The following is a 20,656-nucleotide window of genomic DNA, read 5'->3' as shown; positions in this document are numbered from 1 at the left end:
TAAAATACTCATTCAAGATAGAATAAAAGGAATAAAACAAATTTTAAATGAGAATATCGCTATATTCTTCTCTAAAAGCGAAGGGAAGAAGAAATATGTTTGTTTTTAGCGGGTGTCGTTGGCCAATCTGACGCCCGCCCACTTTCGCCCCCTTTTGTCAACTCTGCATTTCCGTAAGAAGAGAAACAAGTTGATGCCGGCACGAGTCGTCATCCATCATCCACCCTCATCAACGCCCTAGCGAAGGAGACGAGAAGCGCCGGGGTGACGCCAAGCAACAAGTCATTGGCAGCGCAGTGACGCGGGGCGCTTTTAGACGCATTTGTGCTAGCGACCCGTTAGAAGTAAGTCTGATCACGTCGTAGACTTTTGTCGTCGAAATGTCTTTTTTTTTGTTCGATGGAAGGGGCGTGCGTCCATGCTTTCGAGCCTTCAGCCTCAGCGGCCGGCTCTAGGGGTAGGGGTGCGTGTTTTAGATTGTCAATCTATTCAGAAGAATAGGAAGGTGAAATACTATTGCCGATTACAGTGGTTTGATCTGTGATTTGTGGTTTGGTCTGTGATTCAGTTTTAGGGAGGTGATTCAGTGTTATTTCTCGGCGCTTCTGGACCTTGTTTTGTCTAATCAGTGCAGCTCTTTGTGGGCTGTCCTCCATTTTTTTTAACACCGTTTTTTTTTTTTTTTTTTTTTTTTTTTTTTCATGTTTTAGCATAGAAGACCATGGACTCTATGGAATCGTGGGGTAAAATTTGGAACTTGCACCGCGACCGACCAGAAGTTCACCAGAAAGTGCAAGCTGCCTGTGCTACAATTGTACGGAATAGGCATCATGGAGATGTCAATCATAAGAAACTGATGTATGTATCTTGTGAATAAAGGGAAATTTCCCTACTGTTTCCAGCAGGTGTTTAAAACTTGATCTTTCTGTGTTAACAGGGAAGCTAATTTGATTGTATTAGAATACTGCGGAGATTTCAATTGCCAGTCACATTTGTTGAAAATGATAATCTCCGATGAAAGAGTCCAACTCTATAATGACTGGTTTGCTGCAGCATGGTTTATGGGAAGGCCAAAAACATTCTATGCTTTTATGAATCTGCTTGCCTCCGAGGTTGGGGATAACAAAACACTCTACTGAAGGCAGCCTTGGTGAGATTTTGTCAACATTTTCTAACTTTGTTTTGTTGTTCTAGATATCTGTTAGCGATTTTTTAAATATCTACAATGATGAGCTAGAATTCCAGTTCTTATACTCTGCACAGTGTGTTTTAGTGAGGTGGCAGGATGAGTCACAGGCACATGCCGGACATGTAAGATTCTTTACTGTACTGCCTACACACATGTCCTTTGTTATGCCTGTCATAACTGTTATACTTACAGGTGGGGCTACACTTGAACTGTGGAACCAAAACAATCAGCTTATCAGGTCTGCAGGCAGTTCCTACCGAATTTTCTGCTGAGGGTCTCTTTGTTTTGAGATCTACTGAAATTAAGAAAGTTCAAGTATTGAACGTGTAAGTGAACTCAGTCTTATGCACACTCTGTTACAATTGTTTTCCTCAATGGATATATTTCCAATTTTGCTTTAACTTCCTATATTACTTTGCTTGCAGGGACGATCCTCATGGGTTTGGAAAATTGCAAGGAATCAGAATTGAAACAACCAAAGGACAACTTTTTGTTCATACTGATCCTCACATTGTTGATTGGACAATGTTCTGTAATTTTGTAAACTTTATTTCCAAGGTAGCTAACAGTAAACTTCTGTTCTTTTATCAAATATTTTTATGTTTATTATATTATTATATTATCACTTTGTTATGACATTTTTAGGTCACAGTTGAATTTGAGCGTTATCCAAAAGAAGGCTCAAATGTAACAGACCTCAATGGAAATGAGCTCCAATCCAAGCGCACATCACATGATTTTGGACAAAGCTTCAACTTCTGTGCCAATGAAGATGCTGTTCTACTGCAACCTGTGGTCCAAAATTCTGTGTTTCAGGTTTCTAGCTCTCAAGATGCTCTCAAAACATTGGCCATTAATTCTGACAGTAATGACATTGAAATATGTCACCATTACAAGCGAGTATCAAATGAATCCTGTAACGATTCGGATACTGCTGATGAAAGTCATGACCAGATCAGTGTACCAGTAAACAAGTTCCTTAAGAACGAATGTGAAGGGGAGAAAAAAGCAGAGGTGAATTGCTCTTTAGAAGATACTGACAATGGCAAAGAGTCACACCAGCATGATAACTCAAATGTAGCCAATTCTCAAGAGGACAATAATTTATTGCAACTACTTGCTGCAAAACCAAAGATGCCACATTATGCTGATCTTGATGCCGGAAATACACCTAACACTGAAGAGGATACTTCATCACAACTGGTTGCTGTTGAAGACAATGATGCCCATGTCGCTACAATGGTGTATCCCAAAACAAAATCAAAGAGAGGGCGACGTAAAACTTTGAATACAACTGGAAAACCTCGGCTGGCCTCACCTGTTAGTTCTAAGGTAAGAGGGGAAGCTCAAGAAGAGTCTGATAAAAGTGATAGTGAACTCATGGGAACTCCAAGACGCATTACAAGGCGTTATACACAACATATTAAGGATGCCATGGGAGGCGATGCAGACTCCGAGTTCAAGACTCCGATTGAGCCTCCCAAATCATTTAGTCGCAAGAGAGCCCCAAATAGAAAGAGAAAGTCAGATGATGATACAAGCTTCACCACTGAAGTTGAAACAAGTCCAACAAGTGCCATTCTACCCAGCCAACCTGGAGCCGAAGACACAACTGACACTTCACCGTTCAAGTCAGCAAGACCAAGTTCAGGAGATGAATCTGGCACTTTTTCTGCTGTGGACGAAATCATGGAAAGTACATTGCCTCCCAAAGTCCCTGATAGTATGCCAACTCTTGAAACACCCATTGCGACACCTGTTAGGGATCCTGAAGACTCATTGATTCAATCCGACTTTAACAACATTCATGAGAAATTGAATGAGGAATTGAAGTCTGATGCCCTAAAAGAAGAGACCACGTACATGCCTGATCCACTGCCTATCTTTCCATCGAATATGCCGCCCACTGCCGCACCTGCTATTCCTGCGTACTTGCTGCAGGGTCCCCCAACTGCCATTCCATTGCATGCAAACCCACCTCTACGGTCATCAGGTTTTCGCAATTACAACATGTGCCTTCCTCCTAAACAGAGAAGGTATGATGATGATGATGATTTGAAGTCTGAAAACGGAGATATTTGGGAAATGAATGCAATGGATTCTTCATCTGATACTTCATACTTAGAAAATGCTGGCTCAGCAGTATTGTTGCCTGCTGATGATAACGGATTCTCTTCTACCCCTGATGCCTTGAAAACAACTGCTCCTATTGGAGAGATGAACAACCTACAGCAGTTCTCAGAAATATGCAGTAATGTTGAGAATACTGATGAGCATCAATAATATGCCTTTTAAACCCAATCTTACTATTTTTTTTTGTTCTTTGTCATTTCCCTACATTACAAATGTTTGTTTTACCAATTTTATTGCTATTTACCTGTAGTTCATAATGTTTGATAAGTTCAGTGCAAAATAATTACTGAATAATAAATTGTTTTTTATTTTACCATCACAATTTGCCATTTACCTGTTGTTCAAAAAACTTGATTTCTTCAGTGAGATGTGTTTTTTTGAAATGATTCAAAATAAATACTGATTTATAAATTATGCTTATTATTAATAACTTTCAAGTCCGATATTGACAATACAGATATATACAGATACAGCAGAGCTCAGTCTTTCCGACTAGATCTCTTGGAAGCAGGCCTTGTAGATCTCTTGCGGTTATCTTTTCCACCTTTATTAGTAAGTTTATCCAACTCTTCCAAAACACAGGCTTTGATCTCATTCAAAGTTTTGACTTGTGCTTCATGCCGCATCACCTGTGGAAATTCAGTGTCATTACACGAACCATAAACACTAGCGTTCACAAATGTTAAAAACACTTACCAAAACACGTTTCATTCTCTCTGCCTCCAATGTGTACATATCTTTGACAGTCAGATCCGCAGGTTTCTTATCCAAGAGAACGTAAGGACATTTGGGGGCATGCTTCTTATGCTCCAGCCTGTCAAGTGGAAAATACAGACCAGTTAGAAAGAAGTGAGAGTAGATGAATAAAGGTATAAGAGAATGATCAACTCACCAGGGATTGTCATGTTCTTCCCACCCATCAAGTTCTTTACAACAAACGTAACAGCGAGCCAAATCTGGTTCAGATTTACTACCAATAAAATAAAAGCCAGCCTCAGCCATCTGTAAATACAAGAAAATAAACATAAATCAGGTTTAACGCCCTTAAAAAAAAAACGGTGAACACAAAATAGTGAACAAAGAAAATGTTTTATCACAAAACTCAGCACGGTTGGTGAAATATTTAGGCATACCTGCACGGGATTGCACGGGCCTTTCTTGAAAGGCCATCGTTTGAATGATTTAAGACGATCGGCTTCAAAGGCAGCCCAATCTGGAATATTTTCCATTCTGAAGACCAGAGATCTCACAAAATTCACTTTTGAACACCCAGCGTCTTGATTCCACAATATTGAAACGATTTCAAAACAGAGACCGAACCCGTTTGGCGGTTGAAAGCTGTTTGCACGCTCTTGCCAATACAAACTACGAAATTCAGTATATTTTTAGAGAAAATTTCCCGTTAATAAATTATTTTAAGCGAAAAGGAAGTAAAAAAATTTTCACGTTTGGATCATAGAAAAACCCAATTTGGTGATAAAAGCACAAGCAAAAATATGTTCAACGGAATGGTTTTCAGTTTTCAATTTTGAATCTTCTGTAAATAAGGGAGTTCTGCATATAATTGATCTTTCTGTGAAGAGACGAACCCGTTACCATGACAACGTCTGCTTTGTTTACATGCTGTGTTTGTTTACATCTGAAATGGGAACCTTCTAGTATGCTTGTCGGTACTCAAAAGCGCAAGTATTTAATTTCTGATCAATCAAGGACAAAGATTGGACATGGGCTCCCCCGTAGTAGATCAAACTGATGACTTAGAATTATTGTCCCTCATTGGTTTTGATGGTGTGTCTCATAATGTGGTGACTGATTCGCTGTTTGTAGTTTTATTCACATAAAGTGTCTATTTAATGATTGACCATGGTATTCTCCCTATCGTTTTCTGATTAGGAAGAACCATTCATGGTTTGAAAGTGCATCCCAATGGTGAGCACATACTATATCCACTTGGCTGCAAAGTAGCTGTTGTGCATTGGGATTCTCGAAAACAAGATTTCCTCGAAGGGCACACAAATGTTATCACTGCACTGTCAGTTTCTCTTGATGGGAAATATGTTGCATCAGGTCAAATCAACCATATGGGTTTCAAGGTTGGTGTACGCTATATGTTAATTAAAACACAGGGAAGGCATTGTTTCTTCAGGCTAAGCAAACTATGATCATGTTTTCTTAGGCGTTTGTTATACTCTGGGACTTTGAAAAGCGAACTGCCCTGATGAAGCATGATATTCATAAAGTCAGAGTCGAGGCTCTTGATTTCTCATTTGATTCTACTTATTTATTTTCCTTGGGAGGACGAGATGATGGTAATGTCGTTGTAACGCACATACCTTCACTTGAACCTATGTGTGGTAAGTTCTTGCCATAGAATGCACCTTTCAACTTGAATAGAATTTTTAACTGTCTTTCTCTCTTTTAACAAAACAGGCTATCCTGCAACAAAAGCTACAGCAGGTGATGCATTGACACTTAAACATTCTAACCGAAGGTCATCAGTTTTTATGACGGGTGGTGAGGGTAGTTTACGTGTTTGGCAAGTCAATCCTGAGAAGAGGTTCGTAAGAGCTGTTGATGTTCAGCTGAGTAAGGTCAAAAGAAATATCTATTGTGTGAGCGTAAGTTTCCTTTTTCTTTTATTAAAATGGTGCAACCATTTCTCTGGAGAGTGAAACTATTAATTATTCTTGTTTTGAATGGCTAGATTGATCCTCAAGATGAATTTGCATATTGTGGAACTTTGACTGGTGATATACTTAAAGTAGCATTATATTTAACCGAGGACACAACTATCACAGAACCTGTCAGAACTCCAAACATGATTGTATGTTTGGGTAAAGTCTCAAGATCAAAGAAAAGGAACATGGAGGCTGAACGATATAGCCTAGGTAACTTTGTTGCATGTGACTTTAACTGAATTTAATTTCAGACTTTCTTCATGGGAAATTTGCTTCTTCAGGAGTGCGAGACATAATGATCCTTGACATGCAGAATGGAGACCGAATTCTTGTTATTGGTGCTGGAGATGGCACTGTGGAAGTGGTTAGAGAAAATGAAAATCGCTTCAAGGATCATAATCGCTTAAAGTCTCCCTCCTACCCCCTTCTTAATGTTGTGAGTTAACTTGTTCAACTATCTTAATTTGGAAGTTATTGTTTCTGGCTGAGATCAATCATTTTGATCCCAACTTTTCCAAACAGCACCAATTGATTAATTTCCCTTGGTAATTTAATGGTTTTTCGAACAGAAATATATAAATATTTTGTTTTGTTTCAGCTGAAAAGCACATCTGTCAACTCAGCTGTCACTTCCTTGCAAAAGTTTCAACAGCATGGCATTATGGTTGGAAACGATTTGTGTGAAATATACTTAATAGACATATGCACTTTCAATGTTCGATTAATTGTCACTTGTCACACAACTTGCATTTATGACATTGCCTTTCCGAAGTGAGTAAAATGTTCAAAGTAATTTCCTCCTCTCATATTAAGGAAAAGACCACTTTTGCTCTGTTATTTGTCATCAGGGACTATTCTGAGGTATTTGCAACAGCAAGCAAAGATGATATAAGAGTCTGGCATACAGAAACATGCAAGGAGTTACTGAGAATAAGCGTCCCCAACTTCACCTGTTCAACTGTGAAATTTGCTGCTGATGGAAAATCAATCATCAGTGGTAAGTGACAAAATGTTACCTGTTCTCTTGAATTTTATGTAATGCTTGTATATTCTATTCAAAGGATGGAACGATGGATGCATAAGGTCATTCACTCCCCAGTCAGGGAAGATTATGTATACAATCCCAAATGCTCATAATAAGGGAGTTACTGCATTAGATCTGACTAGTGATGGGTCAACCATAGTCTCTGGTGGTGGAGAGGGCCAGGTAATAATATGTGAATTAAATCTTGGAAAGATTTTGCCAGATCATACTTTTAACGTTCCATTTGATTTGTAAATGATTAAAAAATAGTGGAAATAATTTTTTTTAATTCAGTTGCTTTTGCATAGGTTCGTGTGTGGAAAATTAACTCTGCTGTACACAAACTAGCTGCCATCCTGAAAGACCATAAGGGACCAGTGTCAGATATTCACATCAGTTCAAATAATCAGCAAGCTGTGAGTGCGAGTACTGATGGCTCCTGTATAATATGGGATATTGTGTATGTTGTTAAAATATTTACTTTGTCCAATCTGCACATAAACTAATGTTTTAAATTTTTTTAAAATCTCTGTGTCTTATTTTATAGGCGATTGGTCCGGCTTCAAATTCTATTCGCTAACTCCCTCTTCATGGCTTGTCGATTTAATCCTGAAGGGTGTCAAGTGTTAACAGCAGGTACGAAGGGTCTTCTAAGGGGGCTGAGCATTCAGTTATCACTTCATTGTTGCTCTGTATCTCAAATATATATGAAATGTTTCTTGAAATCTTTAACCAGGGTAGAAATATTATCTAGTGTTATTGTTTTCCCATGTATTTCTTTCTTAATCACAGGTACTGATCGAAAGATTCAATACTGGGAATGTTATGACGGTTCCCTCATACGAGATCTTGAGGGTTCAACCGCTGCGGCTCTAAATTCGCTAGATATCAGCTTGGATGGTAGTTTTTTTGTTACTGGCAGCAATGATTTCTTAGTCAAGGTAAGTATAGTCTTTAAATCCTGTGAATGGCTTTCTCAAAATAAGCATTTGATTGTCATCACAAAATGTCATGTGGTCTCTAAATCCAATTTTTTTTGGACGTTTATACTTCCAGGTTTGGAACTATAATGAAGGCTATACCACACATATTGGTGTTGGACATGCAGGAATAATCACAGCAGTTCGTTTGAGTCCAGACAGCAAATACCTCATAAGTGTCAGTGATGATGGTGCTATATTTACTTGGAAATGCCCTTTCCAATCAAGCAAAGTAGAAGCCAGGTACTTTTTTTTCTACCAAATTGTTTTTATATTTCAGATTTCAAAAAAATGATTCAATGTAATTTTTGACGTGTTGTTACAATTTAGACCAGATCCTGGGATTGTCTGTGCTGTTGGTGCCGAAAAACTAGAAGTTGCCCAGCCTGTTAGCAGTGCTGCAAAGGATAAAATCAGAATAAGGAAGACTTCATCTGGTGGTCTGGGGTTTGGCTCAGGAGATTGTGCAAAAGAAGAAAACATTGTCTCTTTATCAAGAGCGCATTCTGCATGTAGCCATCACAGCACTGTAGATGTGAGGGACAGGCCTCCTGAAATTGAGAGTGAACATGGCGAAGAGATTAGACCTAACAGTTTCAGGTAAATGTAATGATTGCTTTTTTAAATACTAATTTGCCAGTAAGTGGAGTAAAATTTTATCTTCCATGCTTCTCTTGCCAGGTCCAATGAAGCCCAATCGAGAGGAAGCAGTGGAGTAAGAAAGATTATGGAGAATAAGCCATCTGGTACAGTGTGCCAGATAAATCAGCCTTCAGTCCTACCAAATAGCAGGCTCATTCAGTCAGGCGCTAAGACTTCATCAGACCCTTGCCTTCCAAAGAGCTCTATAACAAGGGTTCCCACAGCTGTCAAATCAGAAACATGCAAAGGCAAAATTGTGAGGAAACCAATACACCGCCATTGACGAGCAATCTTAGTTTCCTTTTCCAACTGTAACTTTGAATTTGTCCTTAAATTTTTGTGTGATCTCAGTTCTTGATTATTTCAACAAGTTAATAAAACTACTGGCCCTTTCATGGGATTTCTCTTCCATCAAGCCTTGATTGGGCTGGAACTTGGGCTGGGAGTTTCTGTGTTGGCTCTGTGGTGTGGGGGCTGCCTCCTGCCCCGTGCAGCCCCTCCTTGCTGCTGTCACCGTGATACCCCGACCCTGGTGCACTGTGCCAACATCAACACCGGAAGCACACCCTCCAGCAGCAGGCTGATTCCGAGAGTCGTTTTCGTCGCTCTGTGTCTGTCGCGGTCATGGGGCGTCCCGTATAGATGCGAGAGAGACAGAGCGATGGAAACGACTCTCGGAATCGGTCTGCAGTGCAAGCAGGGCAGGGGCTTTGTCGCAGGCGTCGGTGAGCTCTTTGAAGCAGGCTGCAGAGCGCGGAGCGTCAGTGAGCTTGTGATGGCGATCAGAGTGCTGCCTCCCGCCAGCCTCCCGCGTGTCCGGGCCGCACGCGCCACGTGCTAGGCACGCGACGCCGCCCCTCGCTCTTCTAACAGCACCGCGCACGTATCCGAAAACATCGCCCCGTCCTCGCCTGTTTTTTGTCTTTGTCGCCGGTGGCGGGGGTGCAGCATAGTGCAGCAGTGTCTGCGGTGGGCGGGAGGGACACGGACGCGCGCCAAGCGGTGCCCGCAGCGCCACCAAGCACGACAAGGAGCCCCGCGCGGTTAGGCAACCCATCCGGCATTTGGCTCGCTGCGAGCACAGCAGAAGCAGCAGCTGCTTCACGTTTAGTTACGGCTCTAGTTTGGACTCGAATCTGCAGCGCGGCGGTGTGCAGCGATCCATTTCCTCGAGACGTGGTTTCCTTAATGCTATGTCTCTCTCGTGCCTCTAGGAGATGATCTAAGCGCGGGAGAGACAGACCTTAACTGCACTCCGCCTGTTGGCACTGCCAAACACCACCAACTCCCTGAAACAAAGGAGCAGACCCGTGACTACGACAAACAGCGGCAAGGATTTTAAAAAAGGAGAAAAAGAGACGTAAAAGATGAGAATCCGGGACACACCAAAAAAAGCTGCTCGCGTAAAAGGGGATGGAGAAGGCGACGGAGCGCGGCAGCGTGGCGGAAGGAGGAATATCACTGGTCCGCTTGCCATGTCCACCATAAACGAAAGATTACGGGCGCTATCCACCACCGCGGGGCTACGCCAGGCTACGCAGGGCCTGGCGGTGGGGGAGGCTGAAGTGGCCACCTCCCCTGGGGTGGGGAGGTCGGGCTCCATGTTCGCGGATAAACTGTCCCTTATTGTTCGGCGGGGCGCTCCGGTGCTCTCTCTCACTCTTGCACGTGTGTGCGTGTGTGAGAGTAAAGTTGGTGTACGTGTCCTCTTTCCACGTGGACGCGGGCTCGGCGTGCCGTGCGTTACGCCCGCAATGTGTCTTCCTGTGTACTTGTATCTGGTGAGCGAGCGCGACAAACACGAATGTAAATGCGTGTAAACGTAAGGTAAAATAAAAAAGGCACAGTAAAAACAACTTAGTAACTGCCCTAAAAAAAGGGGACTGAAAACAGTCGCACTAATGTGACATAAAGGCTGCCATCAGTTTCTCTTTTTTTCCCTCCGGCCCGGCCAAGCTCGAGATGTGGTGCCGGGGGCTGCAGAGTGTGGGGCGGTTCATCACCAAGACCACACGACCGGCCAGGCCGGGGCCGGCCAGAGCGGAGGGCAGAGCGGCCGGCCGAGGGACTGAGACTGAGGGTTGGCGAGGGGATGCGGGGGACCCCAAATCCTTCTCTCAATTGTCAGCCATTTTGTAGAGCCGCGAGCTGATAAGCGGCTCCCCTGTGTCACCCGGCAGGGTGGCAGGGGCAGGCCCGGCAGCGTGCTGGCCGCACTGGGCAAGCGCCCCCTCCCCCTCGCCCGCTATCCCCACAATCCCTGCACCACCCCTTTTATTGAGTTATCTGTGACCTCAGGCAACGCGAGCAAACGCGCAGCCAAGATCCCCTAGATTGCGGCGCCCCTCCCCGCCCCTCCCTGGAAGCGTTCATCTCTCTGTAAATCCGCCCCTCTGCCGTATGTCTGCCCGGCACGGCCCCACGCCCCGCTCGCCCCTCGGCCCGCGCCCGCCCCGCCTCGCGGCCACGGCCCGGTCATCGCGGCCCTCCCGGCCCGGCCTCGCCGCGGCACTCTCCTCGCGAGCCTTGCCATGCTTGCCGCTTGCCAGCACCCCGAATTTCGAGCAAGTTTCCATCCGCCGGGAGCTGGGCTGCAGCGACTGATTCCGAGAGTCGCTTTTGTCTCTCTGTCTCTCTCGTACCTACACGGGCGGGAGAGACAGCGATGAAAATGACTCGGAATCAGTGTACTGGCGCGTGGGACGGCGCCTGCGAGGTAGGCACCGGCAGCACTCGCGTGCGCTGCCGCCGAAGGGTTGCCTACCCACGGGCGCTACCATTACCATTACCATTACGGGCTAGACCACACACGATCGTATGCCGTTTCGGGCCCGACACAAGCTCGCCTGCACTGCAAAACGAGACGTGGCCGTCCTTCCGCCTGCACAGCCAGCAGCAAACTGAAACTGAGCAGCCCAAACAGTCGCTTTCGTCGCTCTGTCTCCCTCGCACTCATGGACGGGGGCGTCGCGTATAAGTGCGAAAGAGACAGAGCGACGAAAACGACTCTCGGAATCGGTCTGCAGCCTAGCCGGCTCGTTCTGCGTACAGTCCGCGGGGCGGACGTTGATGGAACTACAGACTGACTAATTCTATTACTTTCCATTACACGGTGCGCTGCCATTGCTGCGCCGCTGCTGCCGCTGCTGCCGCTGGCGGCGAGGCGATGGCGGCCGCCCCTCGAGCAGCTTCAGGGCTGCAAGGGCCGATGGGGGTGAGAGGGGAGGGGAGGGCAGGGGGTTGCAACGGCTGGCCGGCTCCGCGGTGTGATTCCGAGTTACAACGGCGCTCCTGGGGCTCATTCTCATTATTACAGAATAAATTACTCGGCGTGGCTGCAGCCGGGAGCAGGGCGGGGCGGGGCGGGGCGGGGCGGGGCGGGGCGGGGCCGGGCGGGGCGCGGGGGAGGCTGCGTAGTCGTGGCGCTGTTTCAGAAGCGGCGTTCCATTCGCCGACTCGCCGGGAAAGTGGAAGTGATTACATTATCATTTTTTCGCGACACGCGGCACGTCGTCCGGAAGACAACTTCTCGCATTCCATCCCGCCGGCCGCGTCCGTTTCCTGGGAATTGAATCGGTTCCCAGTTTTCCTGGATCGCCCCGGCTCTGCCTCTGCTCCAGGATTGCGCCGCTGCACAGTGGGCCAGAAGACCGGTGGAGGCGGCCAAAACTCTAGACGCGTTTTGAGCTCCAGAGTCGCTAAACAGGACTCGAACGAGGAATCCATTGGTGGGGTCACACGTTCGGTTCGAGTCCCATTTAGCTACTCTGGAGCTCAAAACGCGTCTAGAGTTTTGGCCGCCTCCACCGATCTTCTGGCCCACTGTGCGCTGCGCGCGCGAACCGTGAACCTTGACGCGCTCGGCGCGCTCGGCGCGCTCGCTCGGCCCCTGCAGGCCGGGTCAGCCCACCCCCACGCCGCGTCTGTGCCCCCACCCTCTTCTGTCTCTCTCACACACATGCCGGCCGTGGCGTCGGTCCGTCTGCCCGGTAACTGAGTTATCACTCCTCCTTCACACCTCGGCCCCCTCCCCCTCCCCCGTCCCCCCTCGCGGCCCTCCGCACTTTACGGCTCAAGTACTTGATATAAATCACCACTGACATCTTTATTTTGAAAAGAGCTTGCGTGTGTGTGAGTGTGCACTGGCGGGGCGTGTCTCGGTGGGGGCGGGGCGTGGCGTGGTGGGGGCTCCGCTCCGCGGCTCCGCGGCAGACGGCAAGGCGGCGAGGCGCGAGGCCAAGCAAAGCACGAGGAGCAGGGAGGCCGGCGGCTGCAGACCAGCAGACAGACTGATTCCGAGAGTCGAATCAGTCGACCTGCCTCTCTCACATCTACGTGTGACGACCCATGAGTGCGAGAGAGACAGGGCGACGAAAACGACTCTCGGAATCAGTCTGCAAGGCGCGCCTCGCCCTAGTGGTCCTGGTCCCCGTGACGGTCGTCGCGCGCCCCGTCCTGACACCGCTCGGGGACCACGCGGGGTGTGGTGCGGCCTGCCCTGTCTGATACGCATCCCCGGTGGTTCCCCGATGGTTCCCCGATACGATACGAACGGAAAACAAGGCCAGAATTTATTACGCCGCGGCTTATTATCTGTCATGCCTGATTTATCCGGTGCCGCCGAGCCTGGCCCTTGGCCGGGCCTAGGCCGACTAGACCGCCGTGCGGCGCAGCGCAGGCGCAGGCGGTGTGACCCCTCGTCGGCTGGGCCTGCGAACGAGTGCGTCGAGAACATGGGGAGCGAGCCCAGCCTGTCCTCGGCGGTCTTGTCTTCGCGGGGGGCGGCCCGGCTGCCTTGGCGGCGCGGCGTCACAATAGGCAAGGTGCAACCGTAATGGTTTCAAATTACCGAATCACACGGCGCGCTGTCTCTCTCACACTCGCGGGGCGTTCCTATAGGTGTGCAGGGGGACAGAACCGTCTGCTGCGGCGCTTCCTGTCTGCTCGCCATTCCACGACGGACCGCGACGTTGGCGACGGCCAGGACGGCCCACAGTGGGCCAGAAGACCAGCGGAGGCGGCCAAAATTCTAGACGCAGTTCGACCCCCAGAATCGCTGAACAGGACCCGAACCAAATGTGTGACCCCACCAATGGATTCCTCGTTCGAAGGGCAATCCATTGGTGGGGTCACACGTTCGGTTCAAGTCCCATTTAGCGACTCTGGAGATCAAAACGCGTCTTGAATTTTGGCCGCCTCCACCGGTCTTCTGGCCCACTGTGCGGCCCTGATTCTAATTTTGTCGCTCTGTCTCTCTCGCACTCCTGGAGCGTCCTCGTTCATCCCGGCGTGTGGCGTGCGCGTGTCGCGTGTCCTCCGGACTTGTTGATAGTCTCGGCGCTCGTAATTCGGTGCCGCCCTGCCGCTGACACACTGGCTGACACTCGGCGGGCGTGCCGGCCGCGCCGTGCCCCCGCTGAGCGACACGGCGACGCGCTGCGCTCTCCACACGCCATCCTCCCGGCGCACCGACTGCCTGCTTGCTCGGCTTGCCCGCACTGCAGTCGCCTTGGAAGTACACAGCATTTCGCGGTGCCGAGTCGCTCCTTCGCGTGACTCTGTCGCGTTTCCGAGTGCCCGTCCCCGACAAATTACTTGCGAAAAGATTGATAAAAGTGGAGCCTGCGTGATGTCGAAGCAGGACCCGCACTGCTGTCGAGTGCACCGCGGCGTGGGCGAGGAATCCACCTTGCCCTGCTGTCGCGCTGTCGCGCTGATGCGCTCCGCCCGGACTGCCGAATCAGCCGCAGAACATCACCACCCTTGCGAACATGTGCGCTGACACCTATCGGGGTGGGAGGGTCCACCCCGGCCTGGCCCGCCCCCCTGCCGCTCCCATTGTTTAACCCCCGCCGTATTGCAACAGTAATTTAGGAGATAAAAATGGTAATCGCTCTCGGTACAGCGAGGCGGCGGTGAGGCAGCGAGGCAGCAGTCGGGGAGAGGAGGAGGGGAGGGGAGGGGGGGGGGGACTCGCCGCGAAGCAACAGAAGGCGGCAGATAGCCAAGTGTCGAACATGACCGCAAACAGCACGCATTCGGACGTCGCAGCATCCCCCCTCCCCTTTTCCTCCCCGATCTCCATGAATATTTTGCAAGCCTGGCCGACTTTGCGTCACGCGAGAGCAGACTTTGTACCAGCAGGTCGAACCAATGGGCGTTTGTGGAGTGTGTCCAACGACCCGCCATATTTTCCTTCGGCTGAATCTTATTTCCATTTCCCCGCGGTTGTTCTCGAATTTAAATTCTCTTCCCCGCCGTCTCTGCAGACTGATTCCGAGAGTCGTTCTCGTCGCTCTGTCTATCTCGTACCTGTACGAAGCGCCCCCATGAGTATGGGAGAGAGACAGAGCGGCGAAAACGACTCTCGACATCAGTCTGAAGACTCATGGCAAAGGCCCCCACGCACCATAACTCGCCGCTTTTTCACCGATAATTTTCTGCGGTGCCGCGCGGCTTGCTGCTCGTGGCCTTCGTCAGACACACCGTCGCCGTGCCTCGGTTGGTCGCCTTGGTGCCGTGGTGCTGGTGGTGCCGTGGTGGTCGTCGAAGCCGAACCGGAAAGTTGGCACCGAACCCACCACTATTCACACTTATCCTCCATCCAAATTTACGGTTGACTTTCGTAGTAAGTCCTCAACCCCCCCCCCTCCCCCTCACACATAGTGACACACACACACACTCACTCACACACACACACGATAAGATAAGACGAATGGCCGGCGAGCGATGTCCAACCAGTTCCTCCACAACACTTCTTGTGTCGCTCGCTGCCGCCGCTGACCCACAAGCAATTATGCATGTTTTGACTCCTGAATGCCCGGTGTGGAACTAGACAGGGGAAAGGAGAGAGGGGGGGGGAGGGGGGGAGGCCCAGCGGGAGGGTTGGCGTGCTCCGCGACGGGGAGGCCGCTCTCTCTCTCTCTCTCTCTCTCTCTCTCTCTCTCTCTCTCTCTCTCTCTCTCTCTCGCTCTCACAGTAATGAGGGGGTTTTATTCGAGATCAACAGCTCTTTTTTCGCGCTTTGCCGCGCCGATTGCCTCTATTGCCTCCCCCTTTTGCCTGCCGCGTTTGTTTACCCTTGACGCGTGAATTATTTCCCTGAATATTCACATTCAAAGAGCGAGGCGAAGCGAGAGCCACTCGAGTGTCAATAATAAACAGGGTGAATCTGGCGCGGCACCGGCCAGGGGAGCGATAGAGAGCGCGAGAGAGAGAGAGACGGGGAGACTCGCGGAGTCGTAGGCGGAATGTGTGAAGTGATGTGTTCATACAGCGAGGAGGGAAGAGGGACGAGGAGAATGCGGCCCGGGTTTCGCGATTGGCCGATTTCGCCGCAATCCGCAGTCCAGGTGCGGGTAACGCGACGCGCACCCTAGGCGCTGGGGACTTCCCCGTCAAGTCCAGGACGAAACGGCCGTGCGCTCCAAGAAGGACACCGCGCCGTGGTCGACACTTCGCAGGTCATCTCTGCACCGTGGCTGAGGGAGGAAGGATGCCGATCTCCGTCGTCGTGAAGCGGAGTTCGAATCTCAGCGTTTCTGTGCGCTTTTCGATTGCAGCAGAAACACGTGAAATTTTGAATTTTTGTACTTGTTGGCGGCACAGCCCACGGGCCACGCGACACCCCAGGGCGTGTTATCGGGCCGCGCCGCGCCGCGCCGCCCCGTCTCGCACCCCGACCGGCCGGCCGCCCCACCTGCCGACACAATGCCCGAAACACTAAGCCTCGCCGGCCGAGGCCAGGCCGAGGCACGTCGCGGCACGGCGCTTATCACTTGACGCAAATCATCCGATAATTATAATAAGTTTGCGTCCGTCCGCGCGGCCGAGGTGGCCGAGGCCGTGGGGTGCGGCGGCATCGCCATATGTCCCGGATAACGGCTACCCATTGTGCAGCATCCCCTCGCCGGCCTGGGCCACGTTGTCGGCCACGTTGTAGGCGGCTGGGGTGGCGGCCGAATCACCGTGTAAATCGAGATGTCCGGTGGCGGCGGCGCGGGGGCTCACGTCTCACAGTGTGCCAGACGACCGGTGGAGGCGGTCAAAATCCCGGACGCGTTTTGCGCAGCAGAGTCGCTAAATGGGACTCGAACCGAACGTGTGACCCCACCAATGGAGAGCTCTCCAAACGAGAAATCCGTTGGTGGGGTCACACACTCGGTTCGAGTCCTGTTTAGCGACTCTGAAGCTCAAATCGCCCACTGTGCCCAATGGCCCACTGTGCGTCCCCGAGCTGGCGCGCACTGCGCACTTTGGCCGGCGAGCAGCACGGTGACGACGACGGCGACGGCGGCGGCGTCCTCCCGGTGCGACACTGGCCGCGCCAAACGAGGGCTATCCATCTCGCTCTGGCGGCGAATCTGCCAGTGCACATTGCTTAATGGGGGAAGAAAATACTTTGTAATAGTTTGGCTGAATGCGAGGCCGTCGAGGCCGGCGACGTGGAAGTAACGACGAGAACCGGTCGCGCCGCGCAGTGCAACGCATCTCGCGGCAGCGCGGCCGCCTAACAGCCCGCCGTCGCGACGCCTCGTCCGCGACGTCCGCGTCGAACAAATTAATTAGCTATCCGGATTCGGAAAGGCGGCGGCGAGCGGGACGCGAAACGCGAACCTGGCGGACTGAAAAAAAAAGAGGGTTGCAATCTGGCGAAGCGCGCGTCTGATGATTCCAGCGAGGTTCGCGACGGCTCGACCTGCTGCCGGACTTGCGCCCTCATCAGGGGAGCGGAGTGGGAGGGGAGGGGATCGCTGTCGCGCCCCATTGCTTCCCTCCCCTCGTCTCATTCTCACCCCCCGGTGCCTGCACTGCCTGGGCCGCCTCGGCCGGTGCGCTGCCACGGCTGCAGGGTGCGGCGCGGTGTCGTGACAACAGAATCATAACGCCTGTCTCGTCCCTGCCGTCCTTTTGTGCGTCCTGCCGCGCTGCCGGGCCAGCAGACTGATTCCGAGACTCGCTTTCGTCGCTCTGTCTCTCTCGCACCCATACGGGACACCCCATGAGTGCGAGAGAGACAGAGCGACGAAAAGGATTCAGCCTGCTGCCGGGCCGGGCGGCGCGCCGCACCTCGAAGGGGTTGCGCGCCGCGCTGCAACTATTTTCATTCCATTTTTATTACGCGCCACTTGAATATCCAATCAGGCGGTTTCGATTCGCGGCCCGCGCACGGACAGACAGACGGACGGACGGACGGAGTGGCAGACGGGGCGCGCCTCGCGGTGCCCGGCCCGGCGGTGCCGTTTCGCGAACGCTATTCCATCCCCCGACGGCCCGACGGCCCGCCAAAGGCCGCTCCGCTCGTTCCCTGGTTCCCTGCCGATGCTTTACGACCTCGCTCATCAGCTGACAATCGCTATCTGTCTGGGATGATCTGCGGTGGCGGCGCGGCGGTGCTGCCCTGCACCGCTCTGCACCGCTCGCACGCAAAGCGGCCCGCCGTCCTGACGAGCGATTGTCCAGGGACCTGGTTGTTGCGGTGTGGCCTGGCCCCTGGCCCGGCCCGGCCTCCGCCGCGGTCATCGGCCAAAAAAGAAGATAAAAGGTCACGATCGCAGCCGAAAAAAAAGAGAGACGCTTACGAGCGAGCTCTTATTCCCCGCCACTTTATGACACAATTTCCTTCGGGGTTGACGTCGGCCTCCGCCGGCGTCGCGCGTCCGCGAGCTCCGGGAATGCACCCCCTGCAGACTGATTCCGAGAGTCGTTTTCGTCGCTCTGTCTCCCTCGCACCCATACTGGACGCCCGATGAGTGCGAGTGCGAGAGAGACCGAGCTGCGAAAACGACTCTCGGAATCAGCCTGCTGTCCTGTGTCGGCGCGGTGTCGGCCCGGCAGGAGGCGGGGAAGGCCCTGCTCGCCCTAGGCCCTGCGGCCTGCAGCGGGCATTCACTGCCCTTTTACGCGAATGCTGGCACTACTCTTTACACCAAAGGCCGCGTTTTTGTTGTTCCTGTTCCTCTTGAACCGCTGTTCATCGCCTTCATAACTCTCATCATCCGTCGGGGCGTCCTCCTCTCCCTTCTAAAGCCCCGCCATAAAAGGCGCAAACGTGGAGCGTGGAACCTGGGGCGGAGCGCGGAGCGTGGGGTGACACGCCTGCTGGGGCAGCGCGGGGCGCGGGGCGTGGGGTGACACGCCTGCTGGGGCAGCGCGGGGCGCGGGGCGTGGGGTGACACGCCTGCTGGGGCAGCGCGGGGCGCGGCGCAGGGCCCTCGCTCGGCCGGTGCCGGCCCGTCTAGCGCGCAGCACGGCCCGCAAGGGCTGGAGGAGCAGGACGCGGCCAGGACCGTGGTTTACCTCTAGTCGCGGCAAACATTAAATTTATGGCCGCGCCGCCACACGGCCGGCGATGTTTCAGAGCAAGTGGCGGGCTGTTCTTCTTCCTCTCCCTCTTATTTCGCCGCATTGTGCTGCCGACCCGCCCCGCCCCGCCCCACACCGCCGGCCTGATAACAGAGTGGACACTGGCTAAAACAAAAGCGGGCAAACCTCGGCGGCAATCCAAATTGCAATTTGGGCGGGGCCATGGCTGTGGCTGCGCGCGGACGGGGCTGGCTGGCTGGCTGGCTGGCTGGCTGGCTGGCTGGCTGGCTGGCTGGCTGGCTGGCTGGCTGGCTGGGTGGTTGGGTGGTTGGCTGGCTGGCTGGCTGGCTGGCGAGCCGCTATCAGGCTGCATCGGCCGCGGCCGCGGATCTCGGGGTAAAGTAACGCTAACGCGTGGACACGGCAATATGCAAGGCAACATGCAGGGAAGGGAGGTTTTGGTCTTCAGTGACGCCAGGGGTTGGAACCACACTGAGGAATTATTCGAAAAACCAACGAAGTTTTTAACACTGGATGTCGATAGACAGCAGTACTTATGCACCGACTTGCACTTTATTGCACTGCCCGCATTGTTTTTTCGTTTTTTTTTTTGCAGCCACTTTTTCTGACAGTGCCCCGTCTGTCTGGACCGCGTGCGAAACCGCACACTCGAGGCGTTATGGGGCTCTCTGCATGTTCCTGCGCAGGCATGGGCAGGCATGGGCAGTCGTGGCAGCCCTTCCGACACTTAATGTCTCTATTTACGACGCTAAATATCTCAATTTGTGTGCGAGCCGTGGCGAGGCCGTGGCCAGTCCGCGGCCGCCAGGTTTGAGTCCCGCCAGGAAGGGCTCAGGCGCTTAGGCCCTTTTTATCTCCTTATTGTTTTCGCGGCCCTTACAGACATTCCTACGCAGAAGCAGCCTCTATTCCCGCCCGAGCTACACTGTGAAAAGCGCCCAACCTAACCGTAACCACGGCGACCCCTCAAAAAGGATGGCGATGCTCCCTGCAAAATGTGTGCGTGTGTGTCTGTCTGTCTGTGTGGGACACCACTCGAAAATGAAGACGAACTCGGCGAGGTGGAAGAAAGAGAACGCCGCCGTCGGGGTTATTACACAGTGTGCCTGCTGTGTGTGTGCGCGCGCGCGTTCCGAGTAAAACACAGGGAGGCGTCGGCAAACGACAGGCAAAATGAAGACATTTAATGCCTTAAATTGGGACATTAAATGTTTTAAATGGCGTCGGTAGCGGCGAGTTACGGCCCTTGCCGCGCAAGTAATGAGCAATATCTATAAAGTGGGGCAGGTTGTGTTTGTGTGTGTGTGTGCGCGCGCGCGCGCGCCGCGGTGTGTGTGTGTGTGTGTGTGTGTGTGGTTATTACAGGGCGCACACCAACAATAGAGAGCGGGCCGCCACTGCACTGCAGTGCATTGGCAGTGCACGCCCCGAGCGAGTTTCGCCGCGTTTCGCGAGTCAATTTGCTGCCTCTGAAGAGCGCTTTTAAATTTTGCCGCCACTTTATCGGGCTCCTTGCGGGGCTTCTCGGCCTGGCGGGGCGGGGTGGGGCGGCTAAAGCCCGAGGCCGCGAGGTGCGGCCGTCTAGAAAACCTTCAGTTTCGTCATTAGAAGTCTTCTCGGCATGCCCCGCATGCTAAGGGCAGCGGGCAGGGCGTAGGCCCCGGTGGGGGTGGTCGATGGAAAT

At 51.8% G+C, this 20,656-nt stretch overlaps 3 protein-coding genes across 4 annotated transcripts; 2 read left to right on the top strand and 1 right to left on the bottom strand.

The window, feature by feature from the left end:
- The first annotated feature begins 170 nt into the window (after positions 1 to 170).
- On the top strand, positions 171 to 3,635 carry LOC117649361. 2 transcript variants are annotated; one of them, XM_034392046.1, is made up of 7 exons: positions 171 to 344; positions 716 to 858; positions 938 to 1,112; positions 1,195 to 1,311; positions 1,382 to 1,515; positions 1,615 to 1,747; positions 1,835 to 3,635. In XM_034392046.1, the coding sequence occupies exons 2-7, from the start codon at positions 722 to 724 to the stop codon at positions 3,470 to 3,472; spliced, it is 2,334 nt and encodes a 777-aa protein (XP_034247937.1). In that variant the 5' UTR covers positions 171 to 344; positions 716 to 721; the 3' UTR covers positions 3,473 to 3,635. The 2 variants fall into 2 exon arrangements, with proteins under 2 accessions (XP_034247937.1, XP_034247936.1); XM_034392045.1 differs by having other exon boundaries at positions 711 to 858.
- Positions 3,636 to 3,719: 84 nt separating this feature from the next.
- On the bottom strand, positions 3,720 to 4,868 carry LOC117649364 (baculoviral IAP repeat-containing protein 5-like). The gene is made up of 4 exons (XM_034392050.1): positions 4,456 to 4,868; positions 4,215 to 4,324; positions 4,019 to 4,136; positions 3,720 to 3,951 (listed from the first exon to the last, which is right to left on the bottom strand). The coding sequence occupies exons 1-4, from the start codon at positions 4,549 to 4,551 to the stop codon at positions 3,802 to 3,804; spliced, it is 474 nt and encodes a 157-aa protein (XP_034247941.1). The 5' UTR covers positions 4,552 to 4,868; the 3' UTR covers positions 3,720 to 3,801.
- A 48-nt stretch (positions 4,869 to 4,916) lies between these two features.
- Positions 4,917 to 9,041, top strand: LOC117649360 (cilia- and flagella-associated protein 52). The gene is made up of 15 exons (XM_034392044.1): positions 4,917 to 5,110; positions 5,216 to 5,415; positions 5,499 to 5,676; positions 5,753 to 5,940; positions 6,027 to 6,210; positions 6,282 to 6,436; positions 6,599 to 6,771; positions 6,849 to 6,997; positions 7,062 to 7,207; positions 7,333 to 7,484; positions 7,572 to 7,660; positions 7,817 to 7,965; positions 8,081 to 8,247; positions 8,335 to 8,604; positions 8,686 to 9,041. The coding sequence occupies exons 1-15, from the start codon at positions 5,047 to 5,049 to the stop codon at positions 8,927 to 8,929; spliced, it is 2,508 nt and encodes an 835-aa protein (XP_034247935.1). The 5' UTR covers positions 4,917 to 5,046; the 3' UTR covers positions 8,930 to 9,041.
- Positions 9,042 to 20,656: the final 11,615 nt, after the last annotated feature.

This window comes from Thrips palmi, unplaced genomic scaffold (assembly GCF_012932325.1).
Source record: "Thrips palmi isolate BJ-2018 unplaced genomic scaffold, TpBJ-2018v1 HiC_scaffold_4, whole genome shotgun sequence".
Lineage (NCBI taxonomy): Eukaryota > Metazoa > Arthropoda > Insecta > Thysanoptera > Thripidae > Thrips > Thrips palmi.
This window is presented reverse-complemented; position numbering and strand designations above follow the sequence as displayed.